This window comes from Corapipo altera, unplaced genomic scaffold, assembly GCF_003945725.1.
Source record: "Corapipo altera isolate COAL_440 unplaced genomic scaffold, ASM394572v1 57, whole genome shotgun sequence".
In the NCBI taxonomy this organism is placed as follows: Eukaryota; Metazoa; Chordata; class Aves; order Passeriformes; family Pipridae; genus Corapipo; species Corapipo altera.
The window spans coordinates 5,240,480-5,265,971 of NW_020884905.1; the positions used below are offsets into that span (position 1 = coordinate 5,240,480).

A 25,492-nucleotide genomic window follows, 5' to 3' on the forward strand; every position below is an offset into this window, starting at 1 on the left:
AACTTGGTTGCAAAAGTACAACACTGCTGAAGTCAGGGGGTTGTGCAGATGTAACTAAAGGCAGATGTTGATCCATATTAACTAAACTATTAAATACATCAATCTTACCCAACCATCTGACGCCTTGTCCCACTTCCCAATATTTTGTTTCCCAAAAGTTTATTTAAATTCAGCCAGCTGAGAATTCGCAAGCTTCTGGTAACCCCTTTTTTATAATTTCTTGCTTCCCCCTTCCCCCTTTTAAAGTTATTACTTTAATGTTAAGTGAATCTTCTCATTATTTTGAAAGTTCGAGATGATCATCATTGCACAGTTCTAGCTGTTCCACTCTTCAGTTGGTAAAAAACAACAACAACAAAACACCCAAGGAAAGAAGCTGAAACAAACCACAGTTCAATTTTTATTTCTTTTCACATATGTGTTAGCAAAACAATTAATTAATGCACGAGCTCCTTAAGTTGTGTCTGTGTTCAAAGAAATGCAGACAACTGACTTTCATGATCCCAGCCTCAGTCCCAGCAGGTGTTTAACCACATCCCACAGATCAGTGCAGCTCAGCTTCAGTGGATGGACTCTCTACTCAGGGAGCCAAGCATGGGACACACCATTGCTAAAATGAACATACACAGAAAACAGAAAAGTACATTCCTGAACACACCTGCCTGAGTAAATAACCTCTGTCCTTCATTTACCTGAATAAAGCATTGCCCAGTCATTGGAAACAATAAATGAGAGAGGGGAATTATTTACTAATCTATCTACAGGAAAAAGGACTCACAGAGTTCAGAGCTTCCCTGGTAATGCAGGTAATGGTGGTAATGCAACTGATTTCCTATGTTTATTACACCAGCTTTGAGACCATACAATATGACTTATTCTGGACCTTTTCACCAATAACAAGCAAGACCCACCACTGTATCCTTGTCCTTTTCTAAATACTTTTGTTTACTAGAGCCCGTCCTAGGGCTTTAGAAGTAGATGCTTTTTCTGAATCATATTTAAAAATCAGGGCTCTAAACTGTACTCAAAAAAAAAAAAAAAGGCCATAGAAAAGGTGTGACTTGAATGCATAAGAATTTTTTGAATGAATAGAGCCCTTAATATTTAGTTTTGCCTAATGAAGTAAGTCATGAATGTAAAAGGATTACTATTCCCGTAACATTCAATTCACAGACACAAAGTGTAATTCATGGAACATGGCTTTAATTTTTTTTTCATATAAATAATTAATGCTGCATTTAAAGCATGTTCAAATGTCTTATTTCTTAATCAGCTAATTTGACTGAGAAACAAAGATGCCTTTATTTTCATTTTCCTTGACTAGAGTTACTGTAGTAAAAGGTCCCCTCTAGCTTTGGCCTTCACTCTCAAGTTTGCGGCTGCCAATTAGTTTTCTAAAGTTACTATTTTACAAAATGTTTCTCACTTTTTAAAAAATGTAATTGAATGTCTGTACATCACAGACTTTCTTGTGTGCAGACACAGGGTGTTAAACATTCTTTGGGTTGACTTGGGTCAGCTTTAAAAAAATCTCAGACACTGAAACTTGAGAAGCAGTCGTGTGCTAGTGTTTTCTCCACATCCTGTTAAGTATTAAGTGGTTATTTAAAATAGAGTTGTTATACTCAGCAACTGACTTAAAGTGCTTGATATAGTTTACAAGACGATTAATTAAATGAGAGCATAGCATGTGATGCACATGTATTTCCATAATTATTCACATTGGCCTATAGTTGCCCTTTAATTTTCATACTAATTAAAGTAACACATTGAACTGCAAATTGTAAATGGCTGCATTTCTCAGTAGATGTTAACACTGATGTAAGCTGAATGGCGAATAAAAAACCCCAAGAATTAAGCAGAGTGTTTTTGGACTCTGATCCATTCAAGTTTCCCTACTCATTCCATTACTGGACCATGTCCACATTTTAACAAGACTGCATTTTTTCTGTGTTTTCAGCCCCATATTTTTCTGGGTGTGTATTTTTTTGTGTTGTGGTGTCCGGTTAGTTGGTTTTCATCTGATACAATAGAGCAGTTATCCAGGGTTCACAGTTACAGATTAGGTTTTTTAAGTGATGGTGGGACTGAGGTTTGTAATCTGATGGGCAGAAAGAAAGAAAAATTATTTCACCAGTAGTTTTACCTCTTAATTACATCTGACCTATTATCCTCCTTGATTCTTGTTCAAATCTTGACACGGCTGACTTGGAACCTGAAATGCAAACCAGAGGGCTGCATTTTAAGGTTGCATCAAGGAAGGGGGAAGTTACTCCCTAGAACATTTACTGGGATTCGGAAGAGAGAAGAAACAGATAGGAACAATTATCCCATGGCTCACATGGCTGCTGGCATTTCAACTTGACACGTGCCCTGATGGGGACCACTGCATCCACCTCAAGCAGTCTCTAGCATGTAATGGACATATGGTAATTGCTATTGAATGAGAAGTAACCTTGGACTATAGGCATATGAAAGACACCTTTAAAAAAAAATCCCTGACAAAAAAACCCTCTGTCAGGGCCAACAGCTCAAAAATTAACAACTAATCACTCCTTTCAATATGTCCTCCATCTAATTGCTTCCATGATGAGGTTGGGGTTTTTTTTTCCTTTCAGAAATGAGCATTATAAAAGATTTCTTTTTAATTTAAAATGAAAAATTCCTCCACTCCCAGGTGACCTATCCAAGAGAAATAATAATAAGCACTCGATTGCTCAGAGAACATCAGTTCTCACACATATTACAAGGCTGAGTGTTCATGCTCCCTTACACCCCCCACCCTGCTCCCTTTCTGTGGCGTGTCCTATCTCCAGATCCTAACTTGGCTTGGCCCAAGATCTTATTTGTTAAAATTAACTTTCAGTTCAGGCTGGAGTCAATGCACTTGGCAAGGAGGAGAGGAACCAAAACTGCAAGGAAGGGAACAGCTTCGAGAGGCAAAGAGGAAAGCTGTAGCCCAAGCAGAGGTTTTTGTGGAGTGAAATGGGCCACAGCAGCACTGCAGCAGGACACAGCAGCAGAGCCAGGTTTGCTCCCAGTTTTGTCACAGCTGTCTTGAGCACTGTGCTGTCCCCAAGTCCCTTGTTGTGGGCCATACAAAGACTTCCCCTACAACTGCCCCCAGCCTGCCTGGGCTGCAGCCCGTCAGAGCTGAGCTCCTGCTCCTGCCTTGGTGGGGGCACCACAATGTGACTGTTCCCACAATATGCTTTATTTCAGCAAAAGTCTTCTGAAGTTCAGCCGTGGCAATGCTGAACAGCCATATATTGCAAAATGAATGGAGTCACGCTGAGGGAAGACTGATAGACTATGGTAATAATGCAAGACCTTTTTTTCCCCTCATAAACCAAATTTCCCATACTTTTCTGGAAGATTAATTTAGATTTAGGGAGGTTTCAACTGAGGTACTGGAAAAAAGATTCTGAATGCAAGGTTGGTTTCTATCTGACCTTAACTACTAACTACCACTGCTCCAGTACATTTATATATAAAATCTACAGGCACTTCAGCTTAATTACCTAAGGATTCTATAAAAAAAATGCCTTTAAAATATTTTAATTGCAAATCTAGGCTTTCTGAGAGCTACACAACAGTGGTATCATCCATTGACTAATTAACTGTGTATTTGAGGAAAAAAATAAAATAACTCTCAGCTACATGGACATAGTTCTGCTTGTCTTAAGTAGATGATGCATGTAAATGTGCATATCCAGAATTAAGTAGTAATTTGAGTTTGTTGGATTTTGTTTTCCCTTTGAGACTGGTTGCTGAAAATGCAACACTAGATCTATTTTCAAGTTTACTCTCAAACTCTATTGTAAGAAAGAAGGGATTATAAAGGGGAAAAAAAAATCCTAGAAGAAGAAGCTCTTGAAGCTTTCTGATTCCTATGACACAAAAGGACTGCTATGTTTCCAGGTGGGAGGTTCAGTTGACTCTTCCATTTGCACACAAATCCCCCCCCCCCCCCTCAATCCCCTAACTTTCATTTGCACTCACCTCCTAAATACAGAGTGGACTCTCTCTTCCTCTGTTTCATCCTGCAGATTGCCTCAGATGGGACATGGCTGGAGAGGCACAGTCGGGTGATGTCAGTTGCTGGCAGGGCAGTTTGCTTTGCAGAGTGCTCAGCTAACACCACAGCCCCAGTGGGACCACAGAGCAAGGATGAATAAAAGCAGAGCTGCTTCAGCTGACCAGGGTGCTGGCCATCCAGGAAGGGTGCTTACATGAAAGCCAAGGACCTGAGAAGTCTTTCATCTTTCCAAAATCAAACCCTTTTTACATAGAGTCATGACAGCTGGTTATGATGAGCAAATTAAAACTAATTTAAAAGTTACTCTTGGGCACAATTGTCAGGCTTTCATTCAGGAAACTCTCTAAACAAGCACTTAAATTTAAGCAGGTGCCTAAATCCCACTGAACACAGTAGGATTTATACACCTGCTTTAGTGCTTTCCTGGGCAGTGATGGCCCTCAGCAAGTGGTATGTCACATCCCAGGAGTTACAAAGTCCAGGTGTCTTATTTTCATCCAGGCTTAATTGCCAGTGCCCAGCCAGCACTGGAATCACACCACCCCTAACCAGATTTTTATTTTAGTGCATATCCTGTTGTACTGCAAACCTGACGCAGCCCCGCAGGCAGCTCTCCTGCTAACGAGCTGCAGCACAGAAAACTGAGCATGAGAACCATCTAAGAAGGTTCACACTCACAAACTGCCACTATGGATAGCAATGCTGTTCTCTCAAGCCATGAATAGCACATTGAGCCATTCCTTGAAGTTGCAGCTGGGGCTTTTTTCCCCTTATTCTTCTGAAGACCGTCACTGTGGTCCTGGCACAGCAGGGACAGCACCGGGAGCCCCAGTGCCAGAAGTCCTCTCCTACCGCAGAAGCAGAGTGTGGTAATCTCCCTTTTACAAGATACAGATGAGCCTGCTCAGTGGCAAAATTAGCATGCTGGGAGCAGCTCTTCTCACCCTAGAGTGGTAAACTGCAGAGCTGGTAGGAGGAGAAGGGAAAGGAAAACAGGAGGTTGGCAATATGACGAGTAGGGTGAACCTAGGCAAGACACAAAATTGAAAAGTAGCAAGCATTTTCAATGAAAACCCTCCATGTTTCATAAACTTTGAGTCATTCTTGTTACTTAATTGAAAAGCAAACTCAGAATTTTCATTTCTCTTTCTTCACTGGCAACAGGAGGATGGGAAAGGAAACAGAAAAAGAAAGAGTCACCACTAAGCTTTCTAAGGTCTTTCCTTTTGATACTGTGACTTGTTTCAGTTATTTTTTCATTACTTATTTTCACTAAAATAGAAGGTCTCCAGGAAAGCATTTGCTTTGGTTAAAACAAAATTAAATCTGACCTATCACTGAGGGGAAAAAAACAACTGGCTCTAAGGAAGACAAACTGTATAAGTATGCTTACGTACTAAAGAGGGCATGTGCGAGTCAAAAATGCACTGACAGACGAGCATAGGTCAGATTTGTAGGAAAAAAAAAAAAGGATTTTTAACAATCTTTCAGCCCTCTCTTTATTAGACCTTAATTAAATCAATGGGTCAAAGCAACAGAGGGAAAAAATGGTTCAGCTAGGGGACACTAATCAACCCTTTCGTGGACTGAAAGATATCATAAGTGAGAATTAAGCTTTTAACCAACATCTGCCTCATATAACACATAAACATAGACATTATTGCTTAAGAAAAAAGTATTTTTAGGACCTTATCTTGAAAATAAAAATCATTTATAAAAAAAGATATTGCTAATAATCACTATCAGTGAGCATGCTTGAATGAGAATAACCAGGGAAGTCCTTTGGGTTTTGGTTGAACAGCATCCTTACACACGTTGTTAATTTTAGAGAACCTAGAGCTGAACCAAGCACCAGCTTTTAAGTCGGTTGGTGCTGTTGGATTCAGATGATGATATGGCTGTGTTGACCATTAGACCTGTGAGTAGCAACTGAACTGTTTAGCAAGATTAACTGAAAGTCTGGACTTGCCTCTTTTTTGTCCCCCAAAATTTTGGCTGGAAAGCTGAACACTTGTGCAGATTGGGGTCATCGTGAATACATTTCTCCTATTCTTATCATAAATGCAGACTCAGAATCCAGGAAGGTCCTGTTATGGCTCTACAAAAAACAAGATAGATTTTACCTTCTTGATCTATACTGAGATAGGAGATAATCTTACATCCTAAAGATGAAGTAGTAGTTTTTAATTAATCAGCAATGAACAAAGTCTGATTCCCATTATTTATCTATTAAGTAACATATAATACCTCAAATTAGCTTAAAATTGCAAACCTGCTGGTTCATGCTGTTGGTCATGGCGGACTCTGTAATATAACTGAGGGAATTACTTTTTCTCTTACTGGAAAAGCATTTGGAGCCACATTCCACCTGCCATTTAGCCAAGGAGAGTGGTGATCTCTCCAAACACGATTGGCTCTGTGCAGTTTTCATGACAGGCTGCACCCAAGAAATACCACCAAGTTTACATATAATATCTTGCCTTATTATAATCATAATTATTCATCTCTACTGCTTAAACCACTGTTGCATGAGAAAGTAATACTTCCAAGGCACTGGGTGGAATACCTTTACTGGAAAACATGCTCTCAACAGGAAACTCAAGCACAGTGCTAGAGAGTTATCTTAAGCAGATTTAAATAATTAAATCCAAAATTCTCAAACCACTTGCTGTTTCAAATTTATTTCTTTAATAACAAGCTTGTTTCAGCAACACAGTGGATTAGGGCTTCATTTATTCAAAATTTAAGGTCTGTCCCACTCTGAGTGTTATTTTAAGTATTTAGGGGAATTTTTGTGCTTGTGAAAATGAAGAGATTGTTGCATTATAAATTCATTTCCTCTGTTATTGCACAGGCCATGCACAGTGCAGCTGTGAAAGCGCCGTAAGAGCCTCAGCAGTGTCCTCAAGCTCAGCCTAGTCCGCCGAGTCTTTGTTTTTGCTCAAAGAGGAGCTGGCCCTTTCCTACATCATCAGCTACAAGTACTTCCTAAACAGCAAAGTCGACACTGCATGGCCATACCAAACAAAGAGAAGGTGTTTAATGATGGCGATGACTGTCCACAGGGAAGGTGGGCCAGGAGCCAACAGCTGTTTTCTTGCAGGACTTGAAAGAGGGGTTGAGCCCAGTGCCCGCAGCCTCGCACTGAGCAGCTTCTGTAGCAGGTGTCACCTCCTAAGGAAGGGCTCAGTGGCAGTTGCCATCTACACCAGCAATTTTACAAACAAGCAAGTTTCTTATGTGTTCTTCATCACCTCCAGGCATTCATATTCTTTTTAAGTACAGGAACATTAATTAGATTTTGACCACAGACCCTGGATTTGACTTACCCTGACAGGGTTTCCATTAGTGTAATCTGCAGGGGAATTCGCTGTTTTAACATCTGTGTGCCTAAGGCCTATCTCACATTTACTGCCGCTGCCTGAAAAGCCTCCCTTGTACGGCTGTGTGTTTCTTCATGCTCCCAATTTCACAGAAGTCATTTCAGCACCAAACGGTAATTAGCAAAGGGATGGGCCTCGGCTGACATGAATGCAATTTATTGTTTTCCACAAGGCCCTGAACCGAGCAAACAAAGAACACAGTCTTGCTGTCTGGCATTTTATTAACTTGTATTGTGTGACATACCTTACTGAAGGGAGATCTCCCGGTAAATGTAGCAGCAAGTAACCAGTAACATCCGTGCTTTTGAAGAATATTAATTTTGGTTCAATTAGACAGGTTTTGCGGGACCTCAGCCTCTAAAATAGGACAGCCACTTTTATAATTATCTTCTGTAATAACTTTATCACCACCCGACTTTTTACATAAATGCAACCTTTCATCTTTAAAATGCCAACACTTCTTCAATTTTGGCAACCGTACAGCATTGCTAATTATTTGCTCATTATGTGTGGTTAACTGATGAATCATTAATAAATGAATGAATGGCTAATATATTTTTATGGTAATTGGAGATATAACTGATTGCAGACTTCCTTTGCTTTTCAAAACTGCCCTGAATGAGCAGTAGCTGCTTAATTGTTTACAGATGATATTTATGCCACTGACAAGCTCTTCCCATTGCCATGGTTTATCAGAGGTGAGCCCTGCCTGTGCCCCACGGTGGGGCAATGCTCTCCCTTCCCCATGGTTGCAGCAGACAGGCAGGCACACACATTTCAGACAGGTTTCCCATCAGCTCCCCACAATGGCTGGGAGCAGGACTACTGACACCACCACATTGACTGTCGGCATTTCCAAGGAATACCATACTGTGACATGGAAATGATACCTTTCTGCAGTGTTCCTCTGCAGTCTGGGCGTCTGCACTGAACACCAGAGATAGGGCAGGGAAATCAGGCTCTGCTGACATTTTGTTTTAACTCCATACCACACATTACAGTAAATGGCTTATACAACCTCTCTCCGCCAGTGCACAGTTAATGAATTCAGAGATAATTGCAGGGTGGATTTCTTTCTTTCTTTCCTTCTTTCTTTCCTTCTTTCTTTCCTTCTTTCTAATAATCTATCTTTCTATAAATCATTCTTAGGGTACACAGTTCCAAAACACAGCATTTAAATCTTCTTGACAATTTAAATCAAAAAGAAAAGATAGTAAGATGACCAAACAAGGCTCTTTTAGCTATGCACACACATTCTGAAGATCAAGTTAAAAATGCAAAGGAGATTACCAATTCTTAATTATAATTATTTAACCAGGTGGGTAGTTTCTCTAATGAACATTTCTATGAAAACAGAATAACTAATGACGGTCTTAAAGAAGTCTTTGTCTTCCCATGTACTAATGATCACATTTATAAATATGCAGGAAGGCCCCCCTGTACATTGCTAATGATAAGTAATTAAGCACCAGGCGTCAAAAGCTATAGAAAAGGGTCAGGGTAATGCAAGAGAAAATTAAAAATGCAATAAAATAAGTTGTGGAGCAAAATTGAATTTCTGGCTTCTGCAGACCTGGCTATAAAGAAATCTTTTCCCCCTTCTGTATAAACCACGGCTGCTGTGGGGTATCCAAACAAAATCTTCTAAGTACTTTCATTAGATTTTACTTGCCTCTGTGCTTGTACTCATATTAAAAACAAGTGAACCACCAGCCATTTAAAACAGACGCTATATTCAGTAAAGCTGCAGTTTCTCTCAACGTTTATGGGAAATCACTGTGGCTGAGGTTATGGCTATCACCAACCTCCTCAGAAGCATTTCAAAACTTCTGATGAAAGAAAACAGGGACGTGTTAAAAATGAAACCTGTTTTTGTGATTATTTTTTTAGTCCAGAGGTCAACACTCGAAGGGCCTGGAGTTGATCCCTGGAAGGGCTGCCACCAAAGAGACTCAGACCCAAGAAGCACAGAGGGCTGGCTCAAGCCCACACCTTTAGTTCAGCTGCTGAACCCGCACCACAGACCATTGCAAAGCATTAGAGGCAGTTTCCAAATGAAATTAAATGGATTGTCTTTGGTAGCAAAGACATGTTTGTTTCTCTAAATGAAAAGCCATTAAATTAGGTAATGCTGACACTCTTTCTTGGAGGCTCAGCACAGGGCTGCAGGAGCACAGAAGTCCCTGTGCTCCTGTTGGCTGCTGCAGTGCTCCTTGCTGGCTTTCCTCTGGCACCCGACATCCACGGACCCTCTCCATGGCTAACCCCCTGTGCCAAAACTCCATTTGCTGCTGCTGTAGTTCAGGGTTCAATAAGACGACAGTGCAGGTCTGAGGGAAATAATGCACTATTATTTTTTTTCACTGAAAGCAGGATTAAACTTGTTTGTAAAATTCATGGTGATGAAATTCATGGTGAGTAAAGAGTAGAGGGAGGGAGTGACAGAGTAAGTGGGACACAGATAAGCACTATCCCTCTACCGAGCACCTCACAAAATGGTGTTTTATTAGCTGCTGCAGCTTTTTGGAAATTTCAGGACTTCTTTTTGAAAATGATCTTAATATTTGACTTCCAAACTGACCTTTCATTGCCTCACACTGGGTATTTCCATCACTGCCTTTAGCCCAGCCACAACTCTGGCTCTCACACGAAGCATCCAGAGCACGTGAGCCCCAGCCGGGCCAGGCGACGTGCACTGACAAGCCAGCACGGTTTCCACTTTTATGGGCCGTGCAGCCAGCCTGCCTGTTTGAGCTGTTTCATTTTGTCTGCAGCCGAAAATCAAATAACCTGAAATAAAGCCGTGATGGTGAGCCACTGCCGTGCAAGCGAGTGCGCTTGGCCCTGAGAGCGGGGTGTGTGCTGCTGAGTCGCAGAGGGCGGTCAAGCCCCGCCTGGGGCTGAGGCCCAAATCCACCCTCCAGAGGTAACAGCTCCTGCAAAATAGCTGGGGGGACACCTCTGAAGGAGACAGTCTCCGTGAATTCACGACTGTTCCCTCGGATTTGTGAGCCCAGAGCCGTGCTCACTCTCTGGGTGCAGTGTGGCCCTACATGGCTCCCCGTGTCCCCGCGAGGGACAGCCCACACCACCACAGTGCTGCTGCCATGGCTGGGGTCTGAGGGAGAGGAGATGAGTGTCTGTGTTGCTGCTTGCAACTGCTAAAATACAAGAGGGATAGGAAAAGCAGGTATTGAGTTACAGTTATCTTCAATTAAAAAAACCTTTATCTTTGAAAATGCGTATCTGTTACTGACAAGCTCTGAAAACCACCGCTCCAAGCCTGTCAGTAAAACCAAATGTTAAATGGAAAATATTTGCCAGGATTTAAAATTAGACCTACACATTACTTACAGATGTTTCAATGAAAAACACTTGAAACTCAACCACATAGAGTAATAAACCTCACAATGGTGTATTTTTTTTATCCTCCAAGTTAATTTTTATTATATAAGTAGCCATACGAAGAAGCCATTGCATACTGCTTAAATTAAATGTGGAGGAATGAAATCAGCAGTATCCCTTTACAGCATATGGTCCAGCAAATCAAATTATAAAGCTTTCCACATCTCATTAACTGCAATGAGTACAGTGAGATTTCTAATAAGTCACTTCTTTTTCATGTGAGAGGTGAGCAGTGACTTATTGTAACTATTCTCACAGGATGACCCTTGTGCTGAAATTAAGAACTAATCTAAAATGGGAAAGGTCATTTGGTCAAGTCTGATCATAACATTTCCTCGTTATTGTTTTAGTTGGCATTGAAGCACATGCTTTCCCAGTGCACCAGCTGAAAAATGCCTTTGATAATTTCACTGACAGCGAGTAACCCACACACTGCCATTTAATGAGTTTGGGCTGGATTAGCTGACAATAAAGAATACAGTATAAATGCTTTTATAGAATGAATTTTTCAGCGGGAAAATTTCATACAGGCGTACTTAACTAATTTATTTGCATTTACCACTGAGATATCTGGCAAAAACTTCTAGTCCCCATTTAGACAGCAGGCTAACCAATCTCAGCCTCCCCTTGGAAGGAACCTGCTCCAGGCTCCCCACTCATGGCCCACCTGTAGCCGTGGCTTCGGTTGCAGGGGGCAGGGGCCAAGGAGAGAACCGCATTCAAACCCTCACTTCCTCCTCCGCACAGAAAATCAAATCATCATACAATTGCTCATCATGTGGCTTTGCTTTATGTGGATTCCTGATTTAGTGGCAGATCTGATTCAGGAACTGAAGCATTCCTGGCTCCCCGTCCCGGGCTCAAATCTCTAACCTGAATCCAATCTCTCTTCCGCCATCAGCCTGAAATTGTTTGCTAGAGGATATGTCGACCATAAAAATACAGCACAGTGCACAATGAGAGAAACATCTCAAGACAGTGGAAAAGAGAAAGCTCAGCCAGGCCAGCTGAAACACTTGGGAGGAAAATCAACAGGCTGTTTTTAGCAATTACAAAGTTGTTGGCTGATTTGATGTAGCTGGGCAGGAAATTCCATAGTTTTTGGAAACCATTGACAAAAATGTTCTGGCACTCCCATTCTCCATTTTGTACTTCAAGAAGAGTTAATGCACAGTGCCCAAGAAGTTCAGCATGCAAAGCAAAACGGGAGAAAGCTTTTCAAATAAATATGGAGATGCATCGTCTTCCACAGTACAAGAAAAACACTGTGACTTACTTGAAACGTCTTGACATACCACTCTAATGACTGGGCTGTAGTGGGAATGTGATCATTCCTGCCAGGACGTTTCACTTGGTTATTAACCTCACGGAAAATTCTGGAGGACTGTAAACCAATCCTCAAAGGATGGATTTCTTATTTGGTCTAAAAACACTACCTTACTTTTGCGCAGCCACTACTGAGAAGTCTGAAACCTAGCTACTGTTTAGATTAATTTAATTCCCCCTTAATGTTCATTAAATACTAAGTTGTTGTTTTAGGGCATCTCAAGATGAGTTGTTAGAGCTAATTTTTGGAAAGAGTAGTATGTGAGTGTAAAACCCAGTGTGAAGGGGATGTTTATGTCATTTCCTTAGAGCTATTTTAAGCATCTAGCATTGAGTCAGTTCAGAAGCCCTGAGGTCCTCAGGCCCATGAGTGGGGACCAGCAGGCACCTGCACCTACCTCAGGCCTCAGGAAGAGGAGGACAAGGGCTCCAAGCACCTCCATCAGATGGCAGTCAGCCTTGGGCTTGCCGTGAGCACAGGCGAAGCCTGGGATCAGTGGCAGTGAGGAGGAGGAGAGGGAGGATGGGCACCATGAGGCTGTCCAGTCCCACTGCCCCACAGCCACACTGTGGGGCACGAGCTCCACTGTCAGCCTGTGCTTCCCACATCCCCTCTGCAATAGTCACGCCTGCTCTCACCCTGCTTTCCAAAACTTTTGGTGCGTTAGGTGGTGGTTCTTTCAATTGCATATGAAAATTCAGGGAGTTAAAAACACAAGTTGGAATGGTGACACTCAGACTGCAGAATGCTTAAAATAACAATTTTTTTTGGCAAACATGGACAACTCTCACATCTCACTAGAATTAACTTTTGACCTCTGGACCTCAGAGAGTCAGAGTTTCAAAAAATGCAGCTTTGCACAATGTGCACTGAATTACTGCAGTTCTCATGTGCATACAATTGGGTAATTATGTATGCAAAAGTTTAAATTAAGGCCAGAACAGACAATATACTTTAAAACAATCTGAGTTTTTTTGCTGCAGTGAGTTAAGCTAAATGCAACAAAGGATTTACCAAATAAAAGCTCTGCCTCTTCCTTTGTGCAATGACTACATTGTCCAAAGTACAGTCCTTCGGCACCCCAGTTATACACCACTGCCTTTAGCATCTGCTGAAGATCCACTGCAGAAGGAGGACAGTGCATGATGGCACAGTTGCAGGGCCTTCAGCGAAAAAGGATCTCATTTAAGAAACCATTTGCAACTCTACACTGAATTCACCTGATGCTCTTGACCGTGCTTAGTTACTACATTTATCTAACCACATATTGACATATGGGAAAAAACTGGGAAAAGACAAAGTGATGATACACTTCAGCACAGCACCCAGCAGCTGTTCCAGAGGGACTAATTTCCAAAACATGGGGTGAGCCCTTAGTAAACTTGTAATTCCTACTTTGAGAGCCGGTCTGCATGAAGGTTCAGGGTATATGGCGCAGACATGAGGTCACCCTGCCAGGCTCATTAGAGCCACAATTAAGCAAAGCTATCACATTCCAAACACCAAATGTGGGCAATTGCTATCAGCATTTCCATGCATGTTTTACTTTAAATAGTTGCTAGTTGCTCATCCTTCCCATAGCTGAAAATTACCTACATACCTAAATGCATACACTTGTTATGTGCCTGCATATATTTATTTTAAAATATTTTATGCATATAGAACACAGAGACACAAAAGTTCTCCAATGCTTGCTCCTGGAGGGGTAATAACACAGAAATATTTAAGATGATTCAACAGTGGACGGCTCAGCAGATGTCTCCAGCATGGTGCAAGACATTAACGTCTGCTGACTCATCATCCGAGTTAATTCGTGCCTGGCTCATGTTCCCGTCATCTCAGCAGCAATTTAGTACTTGGTGAATTTTCTCTCATCAGGAGTAAATGTTATCACAGACTTGTGATTATGTGCTATTTGAAACTGGTAGAGCTAAAGCCATGTGTGATAATAAAAGGTAATTGTTTACCTTTGAAGTTGATATCTGTGGCCTTCGCTGCACTCCGCAGGAAATTGGGCCAGTCCATGACTGCTTGGGCAGGAAGGCTGTGTCTGACACCCCTCTCCAGGGCGTGAAAACAAGGAGGGTGCACGTGCAAAAGTTGAAACAAGCTAGTGGCACTTTTATAGACTTATTTTCCCCTACTGAGCAAAGCTGAACACAATAAAGAATTCAGTAAAGGAGAGGTTCCTCTTCTATTTAATGTAATGACGTTGCTGGCTGAAGTGGAGTAAGCGAATTTTTTGCCAGTGGAAGAATGAGCAATGCAACACCATCTGCATACCCACAAGCACACCTAGGCACAGATATAAGTGTCACAGACACAAGGGAAGGCAGGGGACTGTGTCAGCATGGGGGTGCCCAGTGGCTTGAGCTCAGCCCTCAGCCTGCAGCACTGCCCTCCTCGCAGGGCCCAGCCACACTTGATCTGCGAGCAACACCTGAACACCCAAGGCTGTGGTTTCCTATGTGTACAGCCACCATGTCTTGGGACACAGCACAGCCATCATCACCTCCTTGTCTGGGGCTGGAGGCACGTCAGCCAAGGGATATCTCACAGGAGACAGTATTTTGGGTGCTTCAAGGCGAATTTTTCCTTCAGTAGGCAGAAGCTGTGGTGCAATTTCATGTCATCCTTAGGAAGAAGCACCATTAGTGCCCAAACTTGGCTCTCCAGTGACTGGCCTGACTGCAGGCAGACACAAACTGCATCTACCATGAATTCCCTGATCTAAGGAACAGAGAAAAGTGTAAATCAGAAATACCAGTTGAAGGGATTTAGTGTTTGTAACATACGCTATTAACATGCTGTTAGCTTTCACAACTCATTTTCAGGAGATTATAACTATTCCTAGCCGAAATGGCCAGGGAGATGAAGAGGTCTCAATATCTTTGCCTGCTTTTCCTTATTTCGTCTTATCCTCCCAAACAATCCACATTGGAATTCATAAACAAAGACATATGTACATTTGGAGCATGTTCAGATCAATTATCCCACATAATTTTTTTTGGAACTGGGAAGAAGGTATATTGCCTAAACGCTAATGCCTATGGATCTTTAATATTAATGTGATGCTCAAGAGATAATTACTTCTCATGAACCGGAATAAGTCTGGCCAAAAAGGTTGAACACATCCAAAATTCAGCTGATTTCAGTGCAGCTAATTCTAGTTGAGTTTTTTTTCTCCCCTGCTGGACACGCTGCCAGATGTAATAGAAATAAACCCCACTGAAACTGGCTGAGGATACGTATCATATTCTGATTGGTAACAGATTTGCAGATTATTGGACAGGGGAGGAGAATTTACTAAAAAACAAAAGTCAATTAAAATACCATCATGGTTCAAGCATAACGCCTCCATGAAGTAAGAGTCTTTCTCAAGAGGAATCCTCGGATGGAAACATACCTTCTGCCCTGGCACAGGATCCCAGAAGGAAGCAAGAGGAAACCATTTACTGTAACCCTGCCTGTGGCTGAACACAAGAAAACTCTGGCGCCTCCTTTTTCCAGGACTTCTGGAAAAAGAAGAAAAGATCAGGTTTGGATTGAACTAAAACCTAGGAGCGTCAGACCTGTGGTGGTATGCTTAGTGGGTAACCTATAGGGAAGAGCAAGGTTCAAAGCCAGAGTGGATAAAAGCTGCCTCCATCACTTTACAGAGGGAAAAGCACCTTGGTCTCTTGTGTCAAGGCTTGGGAAGGGGACAGCCCTCATGTACCTGTCCTGCAAAGCAACACTGAGCCCAGCTGCCACAAGCATAGCCAGTTAATTCTGAAGCCTAGTGAACTGCTCCTCGCCATGGGACTGCCTTCCAGAAAGCTGCCCAAAACAGGGCTGGTGAGGGTGGAAAGCAGTTTCTGGGCAGTCCAGCTCTGCTCTGGCTCCTCCGTCCTGCTGCAGATGAGTCATATAGAGAGCCGGAAAGGAAATAAATGCAAACACATGGCAGTCAAAATGGCTTTCACAGAAAAGAAAACATTGGGCTGGAGCTGCTGTGCATGTGCAGCACGGAGCTGGTCCTTGTGGGATGGGCACCTCTCAGCGTGCAGCTTTGGGAAGCCGTTTGCCATGGCACAGGCAGCTACCAACGTTTCCTGACTTGCTAAAGCTGTTTGCCAAGGTCAGGCTAAATATATAATTTCTTCATAGCTGGGTTTTAAATGCTTAATTTCCATGGTTCTGTTTGACATAAAAAAAGCTAGAAGAGGGGAAAAAGGGGTGGTAGAGCAAAGGAAAAAACCAGCAATCCTGGATACAGCAGGTAACCAATCCCCACGATGGTAGCTAGTGCCCCACCATCTCACTACTTCTAGTATTAAATGCAAATATACACTTAAACATACAGGTTACACATTTAAATCTGGAAATATCATATATTTATCCCATGCCACTTTTATTTCACTTCCTCATAAAAGGACTGTTTAATGGTTTTTAATTGCACTATCATGTTCTCACCTTTCCATAGCACGTCCCTGCAAAGGAAGGCAGTAGGTGGCAGCTAAACTGTGGTGTAGCAGATCCCTGCCACAGGACCCCTTTCCTTTGCTTTGGAAGAAGGCTTTCAGCTGGGCCTGGTCTTGCTTTTCCTCAAGAAGTACACCTGTTGCTGTTCTTGCTGAGCTTTCTGCTCTGACAGGATCATAAAAGCACCTATGGAACATCCCCATTAATTTTTATTTTGGTGGTCTGACAACATGTTTCCAATAAATCAAGGGGAAAAGACAACTACATTTTCAAGAAAATTTCTCAAAATTTGATGAGATAATGGAAAAAAAAAAGTACTCTCCTGGCAAACTTCCTCTACTCCTCCACCCAGAATGATGTGACTTTTTAGAAACCATGTGCCAGTACTTCAGCTTCCTAAAAAGTTTATCTCTAAGCAAGATCAACATAATGATTTTTACCAGACACCCCTACCAACACATCTGAACCTTGCCACATGTTCTTGGGCATTGTTCCTTTTACCATCTAGGAAGACCTTTTTACAAACAAAGAAGATGCCCTGTTTTAATAACACAATGTGTCTCCAAAGTCAAAGAAAACATTCATGATTAAAGATGCTCACATAGCAGGGCCATGACTTTTTAAATGCCTAAGTGACAAAATAATTCAACCCACTAATATTAATACTTCAAAATTGAGAGGAATTCAGTACTTATTGTCAGAAATACTTTTCATATGTATATCATGGATATCAGCTTATTTTATTATCTTATTTTATGATGAATACACACATACATGTCAGGTGTAAAGGCATGAAGAGAACAGCCAGCCACAGTATGTTTTGTTAGCATGAGGCAAGATGCTCCGCTCAGCTTTTGCATAACTATCTAGCCATGAGTTTAAGTATTCAATTCTACTTGTATGACTTCTTAAAATTCCCTGCAATATAATTATACTGATGGGAATGCAGAAAGATAATTGCTTTTAGAGAAAAGTTTCTCTTTTGTTTCACATTCATCTGGCTTCCATAAATAGAACAGGAGACCTTGAACAGCAGCAATGTGCATCCATGTGTCTCTAGCTATTTATTTACAAAGCTAGACCTTGACAAATGTAATTTGTTCAATAAAATTAAAAAGTATGCACAATGTTCATTTAGACAAAGAGGCTCGAAAAGGAACATCACTGGGAGTGTGTGTCATCACTGGAAGTGATCAGCTGATTCCTGAAGAATTGGCAGGTGCTCTTTTTGGAAACCAGCAGTGAGGTAGTCCTTAGGAGAGGGAAAAAGTGAGCTAGGAATCAGAGCAGTTCTTTATTCAGACAATAATTATACAAATTAGATCCATGAAAGCCAGAGAATGACTGTGCCTTGAACCCTGTCTGTGTGCATAGAACAATGGAGAAATTAATAATTAAATCTATTACATATGCTCATAACTCAGCACAAAAGATACTTCACTAGCTCAAACAATTCTGCATTTTCATTTGAATAAAGCTTTCACACATTTTTTCTCATTATATATGTATTATATTTTAAATTTAACAGCTTATTTTGTTGCCTTTATGTCTTGAATTAATAAGGCCACACTTTAATGCATTAATGTTGAATAGCATTAGAATGCTTTACAGTCATTACTTGGGGGGGAAAAAATCCCTAGTTTCCCAGTGGTGAAATCAATTTGCCCATAACTTCCTGTCTCTCATAACCTCTGCTAGCATAGCTTGAAACTTTGTGCTGCTTTTCGTACCAAAAGACTTGTTTATATGTTCTGGCTGCGGCTGGGGCAGGATCTGAAGGTAACACTATTCTGTTAAGTTTGCACAAACAGTTCAGGAACAGACTGAAATCTTTTCAGCCAGTTAAAGCAATTAGCAGCCAGATACACCAACTTAATGCTATTTCCTTTGTAAGAAATAATTTAGCCTCAGAAACACAGATGGCTCAGTGAGTTCTGACCCAGAATTATTTTCCTTTGGCCGGGTGGGGGACGCAGACACCCGGGGGGCTGGTGGGGGCGCAGAGGAGGGCGGGGGCTGGAGCACCAGCCGACTTCGCCCCTTCCCAGCTGGGAAGACCGGCTGCAGCATCTGAATGCCGAGGGTGGAGGGAAGAGGAGATGGGGGAGAGAAACCACTGAGAGACTTCAGATGTAAAAATTACTGAGAGTTCCTCCAAAGTCCTCTTCCTAGATGGAGGCCAACTCTGGGCCCTCACTGCCTGCAGCCCACGCAGGCCCTCCGACGGCTGCCAAGTCAAATAACGCTAATTGCATTACAGATTGCAAGCAGAATTCGCTGTTCTTTTCAACTAAACCCAAGACTTTCTATTTTGTTTGGGGAATTTAAGAGGCGTGCATATTCCTACCGCCAGCCGAGATATGGGGTTAGGAAAGGGGTGGCAATCGCTCACTAAGAGACCAGAAGCAGATCTGTAAACGTGAGAAACCAGAGAGGATAACTGAAGGAGCAGGCCAGAGACTGACAGCTGTGGATACAGCCGCCTGGGAGGGGCTGGCTGCCCCTCATACATGCTGGGCAGTGCAGCCCCATGGAGATGGCTCAACCCTGGTCCAGCATCGGGACTGGAGATGCTGCTGTGGCTCACCACAGGTGCCTGCAAACCTTCTGCTCCCCAGCATGGGGCACCCACACCCATGCTCCCTGTCCCACTATGGGAGGCACCAAGGGGGGGCTCATCCTGTGGCAGACACTGAGCCACAACACCTCCCAGCACACAGGGGAGTGATTTTGAGCATCACACACAACATTTCCCCCCATTCCCCCATACCTTTTGGAGTAAATCTAAAAATGTTTAAAACTTCTGTAGGAAAACCAGATGCCAACTTTACATCATCCTATTATTTCCCCCTATAATACAAAAACACACATATGTGTCCTGTCTCTTTTTGCTTAGTTGCACATGTCACATTCAAAATCTCTAACACTACCCAGTCTTGAAGTATTTTGCAATTATTAGGATGGCTCCCGTTGTCTGGCAGCCCCAAGGAGAAATGAACTCCAATTTTTGGAGCGAATAGAAATTCTGACAAACCCTCCCATCAGTCATTTAATATGGGAAGACTCTAGTCCTCTTGAAAACCTCTGCAGGATTGCTCACCCCACTCCATCAGCTGCAATGCAATACACATTTCGCACTGCAGCATCCCTTTCAGTGGCATTTCAGCTGAACAGAGATGTTAGACTGTCACGCTTACTTAAGCAGAAGGGTTATCACTGTTCCTTCATACAACACTATATAGCTCAAAGGTGCAATAAGAAGCCCAGAAATATGCCAAAAAGGTTTGCGAAAATAAACAACGTCAATTTTCTCCTTTAAGTATCATCATGACAAATTCACCAGGAGGCTGGAGAGATAAAATGCAGCACTTTAAATACCTAAACTAATCAATAGAGAGAGTCGAGCATGCAATCCATTTTCTGAGAAGGACAACCTTTTAAGGTTAATTTTTCATTCATATAAATACAATGCCAGGGTCATTATTTAACTTAAAGCAGCCCCTTCATTAAACTATAATAATTAGGCTCAATTTAGCACTAAAATTAGCCACCAAAAAAGCCACCTTACTGCAAATGAGGGCCAAGCCTGGGAAGGCAAAATGAGGGCCGTCCTGGGGGCGGCAGGAGCTGCCGCCGGTGCCCGCCGGGGCTGAGGGGCGGGAGCGGGGCTGAGGGGCGGCCTGGCCGCTCCTCGTGCGCCATCTCGTGGCGGCTCGGCCGCTCCGCAGGCGGTGCCGCCCCGGCCCCCGGGCCCTCACGGCCCCGCCCGCCCCGCCGCGATCTGCGCTCTGTGCAGGGCTAAAGCCGCAGAAGGAAAAGAAACGACCAACACTGGGGCTGTTCGTTTCCTTAACGCTTCGGTCTGCCCTCAGGAGCGAAGTGTAGAGGGAAGGGTAGAAGGTAGCAGGGCAGGGCACGAGCGCGGGGCAGGAGCAGGGAGGGTGTCCCTGCCGGGTCCCCCAGCCCCGCGGCTGCCTCCCACCAGTGGTCCGTACAATAGCAGAATCATCAAAGTTGGAAAAGACCTCTAAGATCATCCAACCAGTAGCCTAACACTGCCAGAGCCACCACTCAACCATATCCTCAAGTGCCACATCAACACGTGCCACGTAATGTTTCCAGGGATGGCGATTCCATCACTTCAGAGCCTGACCAAGGCTGAACTCTCCAGCTAATGGTTTATCTGTCCCCAGATCCAGCTCGGAACACCATCTGATTGAAGACCAGGCCCTTTGGTGACAGAGTGATAAAAAGCACAAATGACCTTTCTGATTACCAGCCATGTCACTGCAACTGTACAACTGCCACCTCCTAACAAGGGCAAGGGGACAGTGAGCAGCCCCCACGCAGCCCCAGTGATGGCAGCACCTGGTGTCCACAGCCTCCGCTCCCCATGCCCGCCGAGATCCCACACCAGCTTGGCATGGGCAGAGGTCCTGCCACTGCCCTGGCCTTGGGCAGCCAGCTCTAATTCCCTGTTTGCAGAGTGGGGTTTGAGCAGGTAAGGCCAGGGCCTTGTCTCACTCAAGACACCGTACTACAGGGCCCTCTGGCAGCAGAGGACTTCAGTCATTTGTTGGCCAGATCATTTCATATGTTAGTGCCAAGAAAAAAACTTTCGGTCTGACTTTGGGGAAGCCACTGGATCTTGCCATGCCTCAGTTTTCTCCTTTATAAACCAGACCTGAGTACTTTTTTTAACTGTAAAATAGCACTGTAAAAATTCAGTGCTGTTTCCATTCTCTAATCTCTGAATATCCCTCCTTTTGTAACGCATTATCTAATTTCTGTCCCCTAACGGACTCAACTGCTACTCCATCACCCTTCTGTGGTGGTGCATGACACCTTCAAATATTGCTTAGAGAAGAAAACAAAGTGTCTGTGACTAAAGAAAGAAGCTTTTTGCAAACCTTTCCCTCAAACATTGTCCGCTCTAAGTGACACTGAGGAGCACCACCTTCACCCTCTGCTGAGGTAGAGCACCCAAATCGGTACAGATACAACCATCCCCCCAGTCCTGGAACAGACATTGCTCTGGCAGCCACTGGCCCGCCACACTGTCAGTGTTCATGCACAGTCAACTTCACAAGAAGGAAAAGGATTAGCAGCACTTCTGGTCAAAGCAAAGGAGATAGCACGAGTTCAAAATTACTTTCCCGCGGCCACACAGGAAATCTGCAGGGAGATGGAGGGTATGACCGGAGACTTGTGACCATGGCTCATGCTGGGCACAGCAAGGGGCCACCACATCAGCAGTGGTGGAAGGGCGCACGCACACACTTCTGAGCTATGGAGTGAGCTTAATGCCTTTCCTTGGCATAACCCATCAGCAACATGGTTGGCACTGGCCTAAAACGTGAATTAAAAGTGAACTCTCTCTCAGCGCTTGCATTGGATTTCTTTGCTTTGGGCTTTGTTTCTCATAAGCAGAGCATTAATTAAGTCTAGAAAATAAATTCTTATGTCTATTTATTTAAAAAACCTCCACCTTTTGAGGGTCTTTTGCCTTCCATAAGAGTCATCTGCAACATGCAGCCACAGAGGGTCTGTTACCTGTGTGTGCTGAGAGTTGGTGGCAGCCAGGAGCAGTTCCAGGCAGGAACTGACTTCACTGGTTTCCTGAAGGTAAGTGTATTGGCACAGATCCCTGCCTGAGAAGATGGAGAAGTCAGGGCAAACACAGTAGACACATGACACCTACAACAAGGAGGCCAAAGGAGGTAGCAGAGCTGTGGGACTCTGCTGGGTTGGCAGGGATGGGATTGCTCGGAAGCGGGTGCAATGGCAGCGTGCTCCTGGTGAGCACCACAGATGTCACATGCCCTGGACATAAAGATTCTTCTATCCCCATAAAAAGGGAAAAACTTATTTTGAAGGAGAGGGGGAGGGGGGCAAAGAGATGTAGAAACAAACAGGTTCAAATAAAGTTTTATGAGGAGAGCTGGAGTGCACTCAGCCTGTAAAACAGCCCATGGTACTGTCAGGTCACCACTGGGCAAAGGTACCTCACGATGGTGTATAATCAGGTTTTATGAGAGGGATATCACTGTCAACAAGTGATTGAATAGCTTTTTGCATGATGGACCTTGCCAGGCATCAGCAAAGGGAAAGACAGAGATGGCCATTTACCTTGACATGCTTCTTCCACACAAGCCAAACTAATTGCACACGTCAAAAGGAAAAGGCAATGCATGGCTTTCATCCGTTCCTGATAACGATCAGATAGGGCTCTTCCTGTCTTCTCCAGCAGCCTTTCCTCCAGCATAGCATGCAGAGGAGGAAGAAAATACAGCTTTGAAGGTCAGGTAATGGCCTAATTAAAGCAGAATTCCAACTCGAATGCTGTGGCCCTGCCCTTTTAAAGCACAGCACTGGGTCAGGCTGTCAGTTGTGGTTTAGTGCACTGGTGCTGTTAGCACACCCCTAGCAATATGCTCTTTGGCTTAACGTGGGTCATTTGACAAGGGGGTTTCTAAATAATTGCAGCAAGTGCAAAGAGATGTGTTAATTTTAAAGCAGTTATTGCCCTGTGAAGGTTGCCTGCCCCCAGCGCTGCTGGAGACAGGGACGGTGTTCAGAGGTCGTGAGAGGAGGTCTCCCCTACAAAACCCAAAGCACAGAGTGGGTGGTCAGGGATGGGGAGAACAGTACAATGGCCTTTGCAGCAATGTTCAGTCAAAGTTTAAATCTGTTACTTACCCAGAGTCCCAAAAAAGCATGCAGTGGTCTTGTGGGTATGGAAAGCCCTGGGAGCATCCCTCTCTGAAGCAGATGTGATGTTACAGCCCTCAGCCTGCACAGGCATGTATTTATGGCCCAATAGTATTTGTTTGGAGAGTAGGGGAAGGGAATACTCCTTCAGACATCATTACTGCATGGCAAGGGCACAGGTTCTCTTAGTTTTTAGTTATACACAGGCCTGAATGTATTGCAAAAAAATGAAGTTTTTTGGCATAATCTCAGTCCAATATCCTCATGCTTTCATTTTGGATGACTAGTCCTTGTTAGGGCAGAGGAAGATGCTTGCTTTATTTTTCAAAATGAAGTAAAATAACCTTTTTATACTCTGTTAAATATAATAGAGTTTGGGCAAGAGGGATGTTGGTTTGGGAACACAAGTGCACAAGTTCTAACATAATGCTTTCTGTGTCTCCTCAGTTCTTCCTACCAGCTGCATACGTCACCACAAGGCTATCTGAAGCATTCACTAGACAGGACTCTCAAACACCACTATTCCCAATAGTTACAGATGTCCAAAAGGATCAGATCACTTTCTCTGATCTTTTTCTCCTTGTTTTTTAAAGTGTTTCATATAGTGGACAAACAAAGAAGGTAATTGTGGCATTTCTCTTCTCCAGTCACACAAAACCTCAGAAGCAAGACTCAGACTTTGGGGGAGAAAAGCAGGTACAATTGCTGCACTGTAATCCCCTAACACTGCCAGCACGGACAGCTGTTCCTGTTCCAACTCTTTTCCAAATGAGTCAAATGAGTTAGTTCTAACTTTTAAAAGTTGTTGTATGTTGCTTTATTTTCCACTTCAGGGGCTAGGATTCATTCTAGAGTCCCAGATAACATCATCTTGTTCCTTGATATGGGCAAAACCAGAAAGTTTGAGGGACTCATAACTCATGACCAGTGCTGCAAATACAGAGCTCCCCTCATACTAACACCTGTTCTTTGATCCCTTACAGTGCCTGAAACATGTACAAAAATTAAATTCTGTATTAAGTCATAAATTATTATTTTATTATACTAAAATGGTAGAATGTAGTACACATTAGTGGGGAACATTAGTCATGCCAAGGTAGAAAGTCACATGGGAAGCATATTAGCAAAGAGACATAGGAGGAGCCTGTGCAGGGCTCAGGAGGTCTCAGCTGAATTCCTGGCTCCTCCACAATATTCTTGCATAGCTGTAGGCAATTCACCTATACCAATACCCCTGCTATATTTGTAGGCACCATAGTCTTGGCTTAGGAATGTAATGAAAAGCCCAATCTTGCTGTTATCTCAGCATGGATCAGTATCAAAACATCTCAGCAGGCAGACCCCACCAGGTCAAGGCCTTGTTTCTCAAAACCGTTCCTGTTTGCAATAGCTGACAGCTGGCAGCAGCATTCTCGCTGGCAGAAATGGGAATCCAGTGAGCCACTCCCTCCTGGGCACAGGGTAACCCTGCCAAAGCACCAGCCAGCCCACACTGTAGCTGGGCGAGGCGTGGGCCCGCACACAGGCAGCAGAAGGGATCAGAAGATGCAGTTTCTCAGGACAGATAAATCCCACCAGTGTCTCAGAGCCTTACTTTTGACACAGGACAACAGTACCAGATTTTCTAACAAAAACATCATAAAGGATAAGGGAACTTTATTCAATACTATCCAGTAACAGGAATTATGGCAGCCACATGCCAATACTGCTTACCAACACAGGCTTCCTTTTGATCTGCAGCACTATTGGTTTACGTGCCAATAAAAATATTTATGTGTAATAATACTAACATAGCTCTTTCTCTAATTGATCTACAAAGAACAAGCTTTTATACTCCTCCCAAAGAGGAAAAGAAAGCTCTTACCTGACGGAGAGACTTTTCTCTACTGGATAGATGATGACGACAACAGGTGCCCAGAGATGAGTAGAAAGGTGAGATGAGCAAGATGCAGCAATTCTCCTCTGGCATTTACGTTTGTCTACTTGCTTTGCACGTGCAGGGTGAAACACCTGTCTCTGATGAATAACTGTGGGGGAGTTACTTAAACTTCTCAGTTATACTCTGTGTCATCTGAGAGACTGGAAAATCATCATTCCTAAAACCAGACATCAATATTCCACAACTAACCTTTCTCCTGCCTTTCAATAGGCAAGTCTTCGCCC

The 25,492-nt window shown here is 43.2% G+C and overlaps 1 protein-coding gene across 9 annotated transcripts in view; it reads right to left on the minus strand.

Moving 5' to 3' along the window:
- The window catches only part of LOC113951063, an 81,563-nt gene extending 61,205 nt beyond the window's left edge, over positions 1–20,358 (minus strand). For 7 of the 9 annotated variants that reach the window (XR_003529015.1, XR_003529013.1, XR_003529011.1 and 4 more), the window contains exons 1-4: positions 20,187–20,358; positions 15,561–15,669; positions 4,003–6,137; positions 2,147–2,215 (exon numbers count right to left, since the gene is read on the minus strand). Coding sequence is in view for 2 of the 9 variants with exons in the window: in XM_027651596.1 (XP_027507397.1) it covers positions 6,066–6,137; positions 14,819–14,884; positions 15,561–15,669; positions 16,610–16,804; positions 20,187–20,320 (576 nt within the window). In the remaining 7 variants the exon portion in view is untranslated. Of the gene's footprint in view, positions 1–2,146; positions 2,216–3,590; positions 6,138–7,254; positions 7,598–14,818; positions 14,885–15,560; positions 15,670–16,609; positions 16,805–20,186 lie in introns of those variants that run through there. The other 2 variants (XM_027651596.1, XM_027651597.1) reach the window with 2 other exon arrangements.
- Between the last annotated feature and the right edge of the window lie 5,134 nt (positions 20,359–25,492).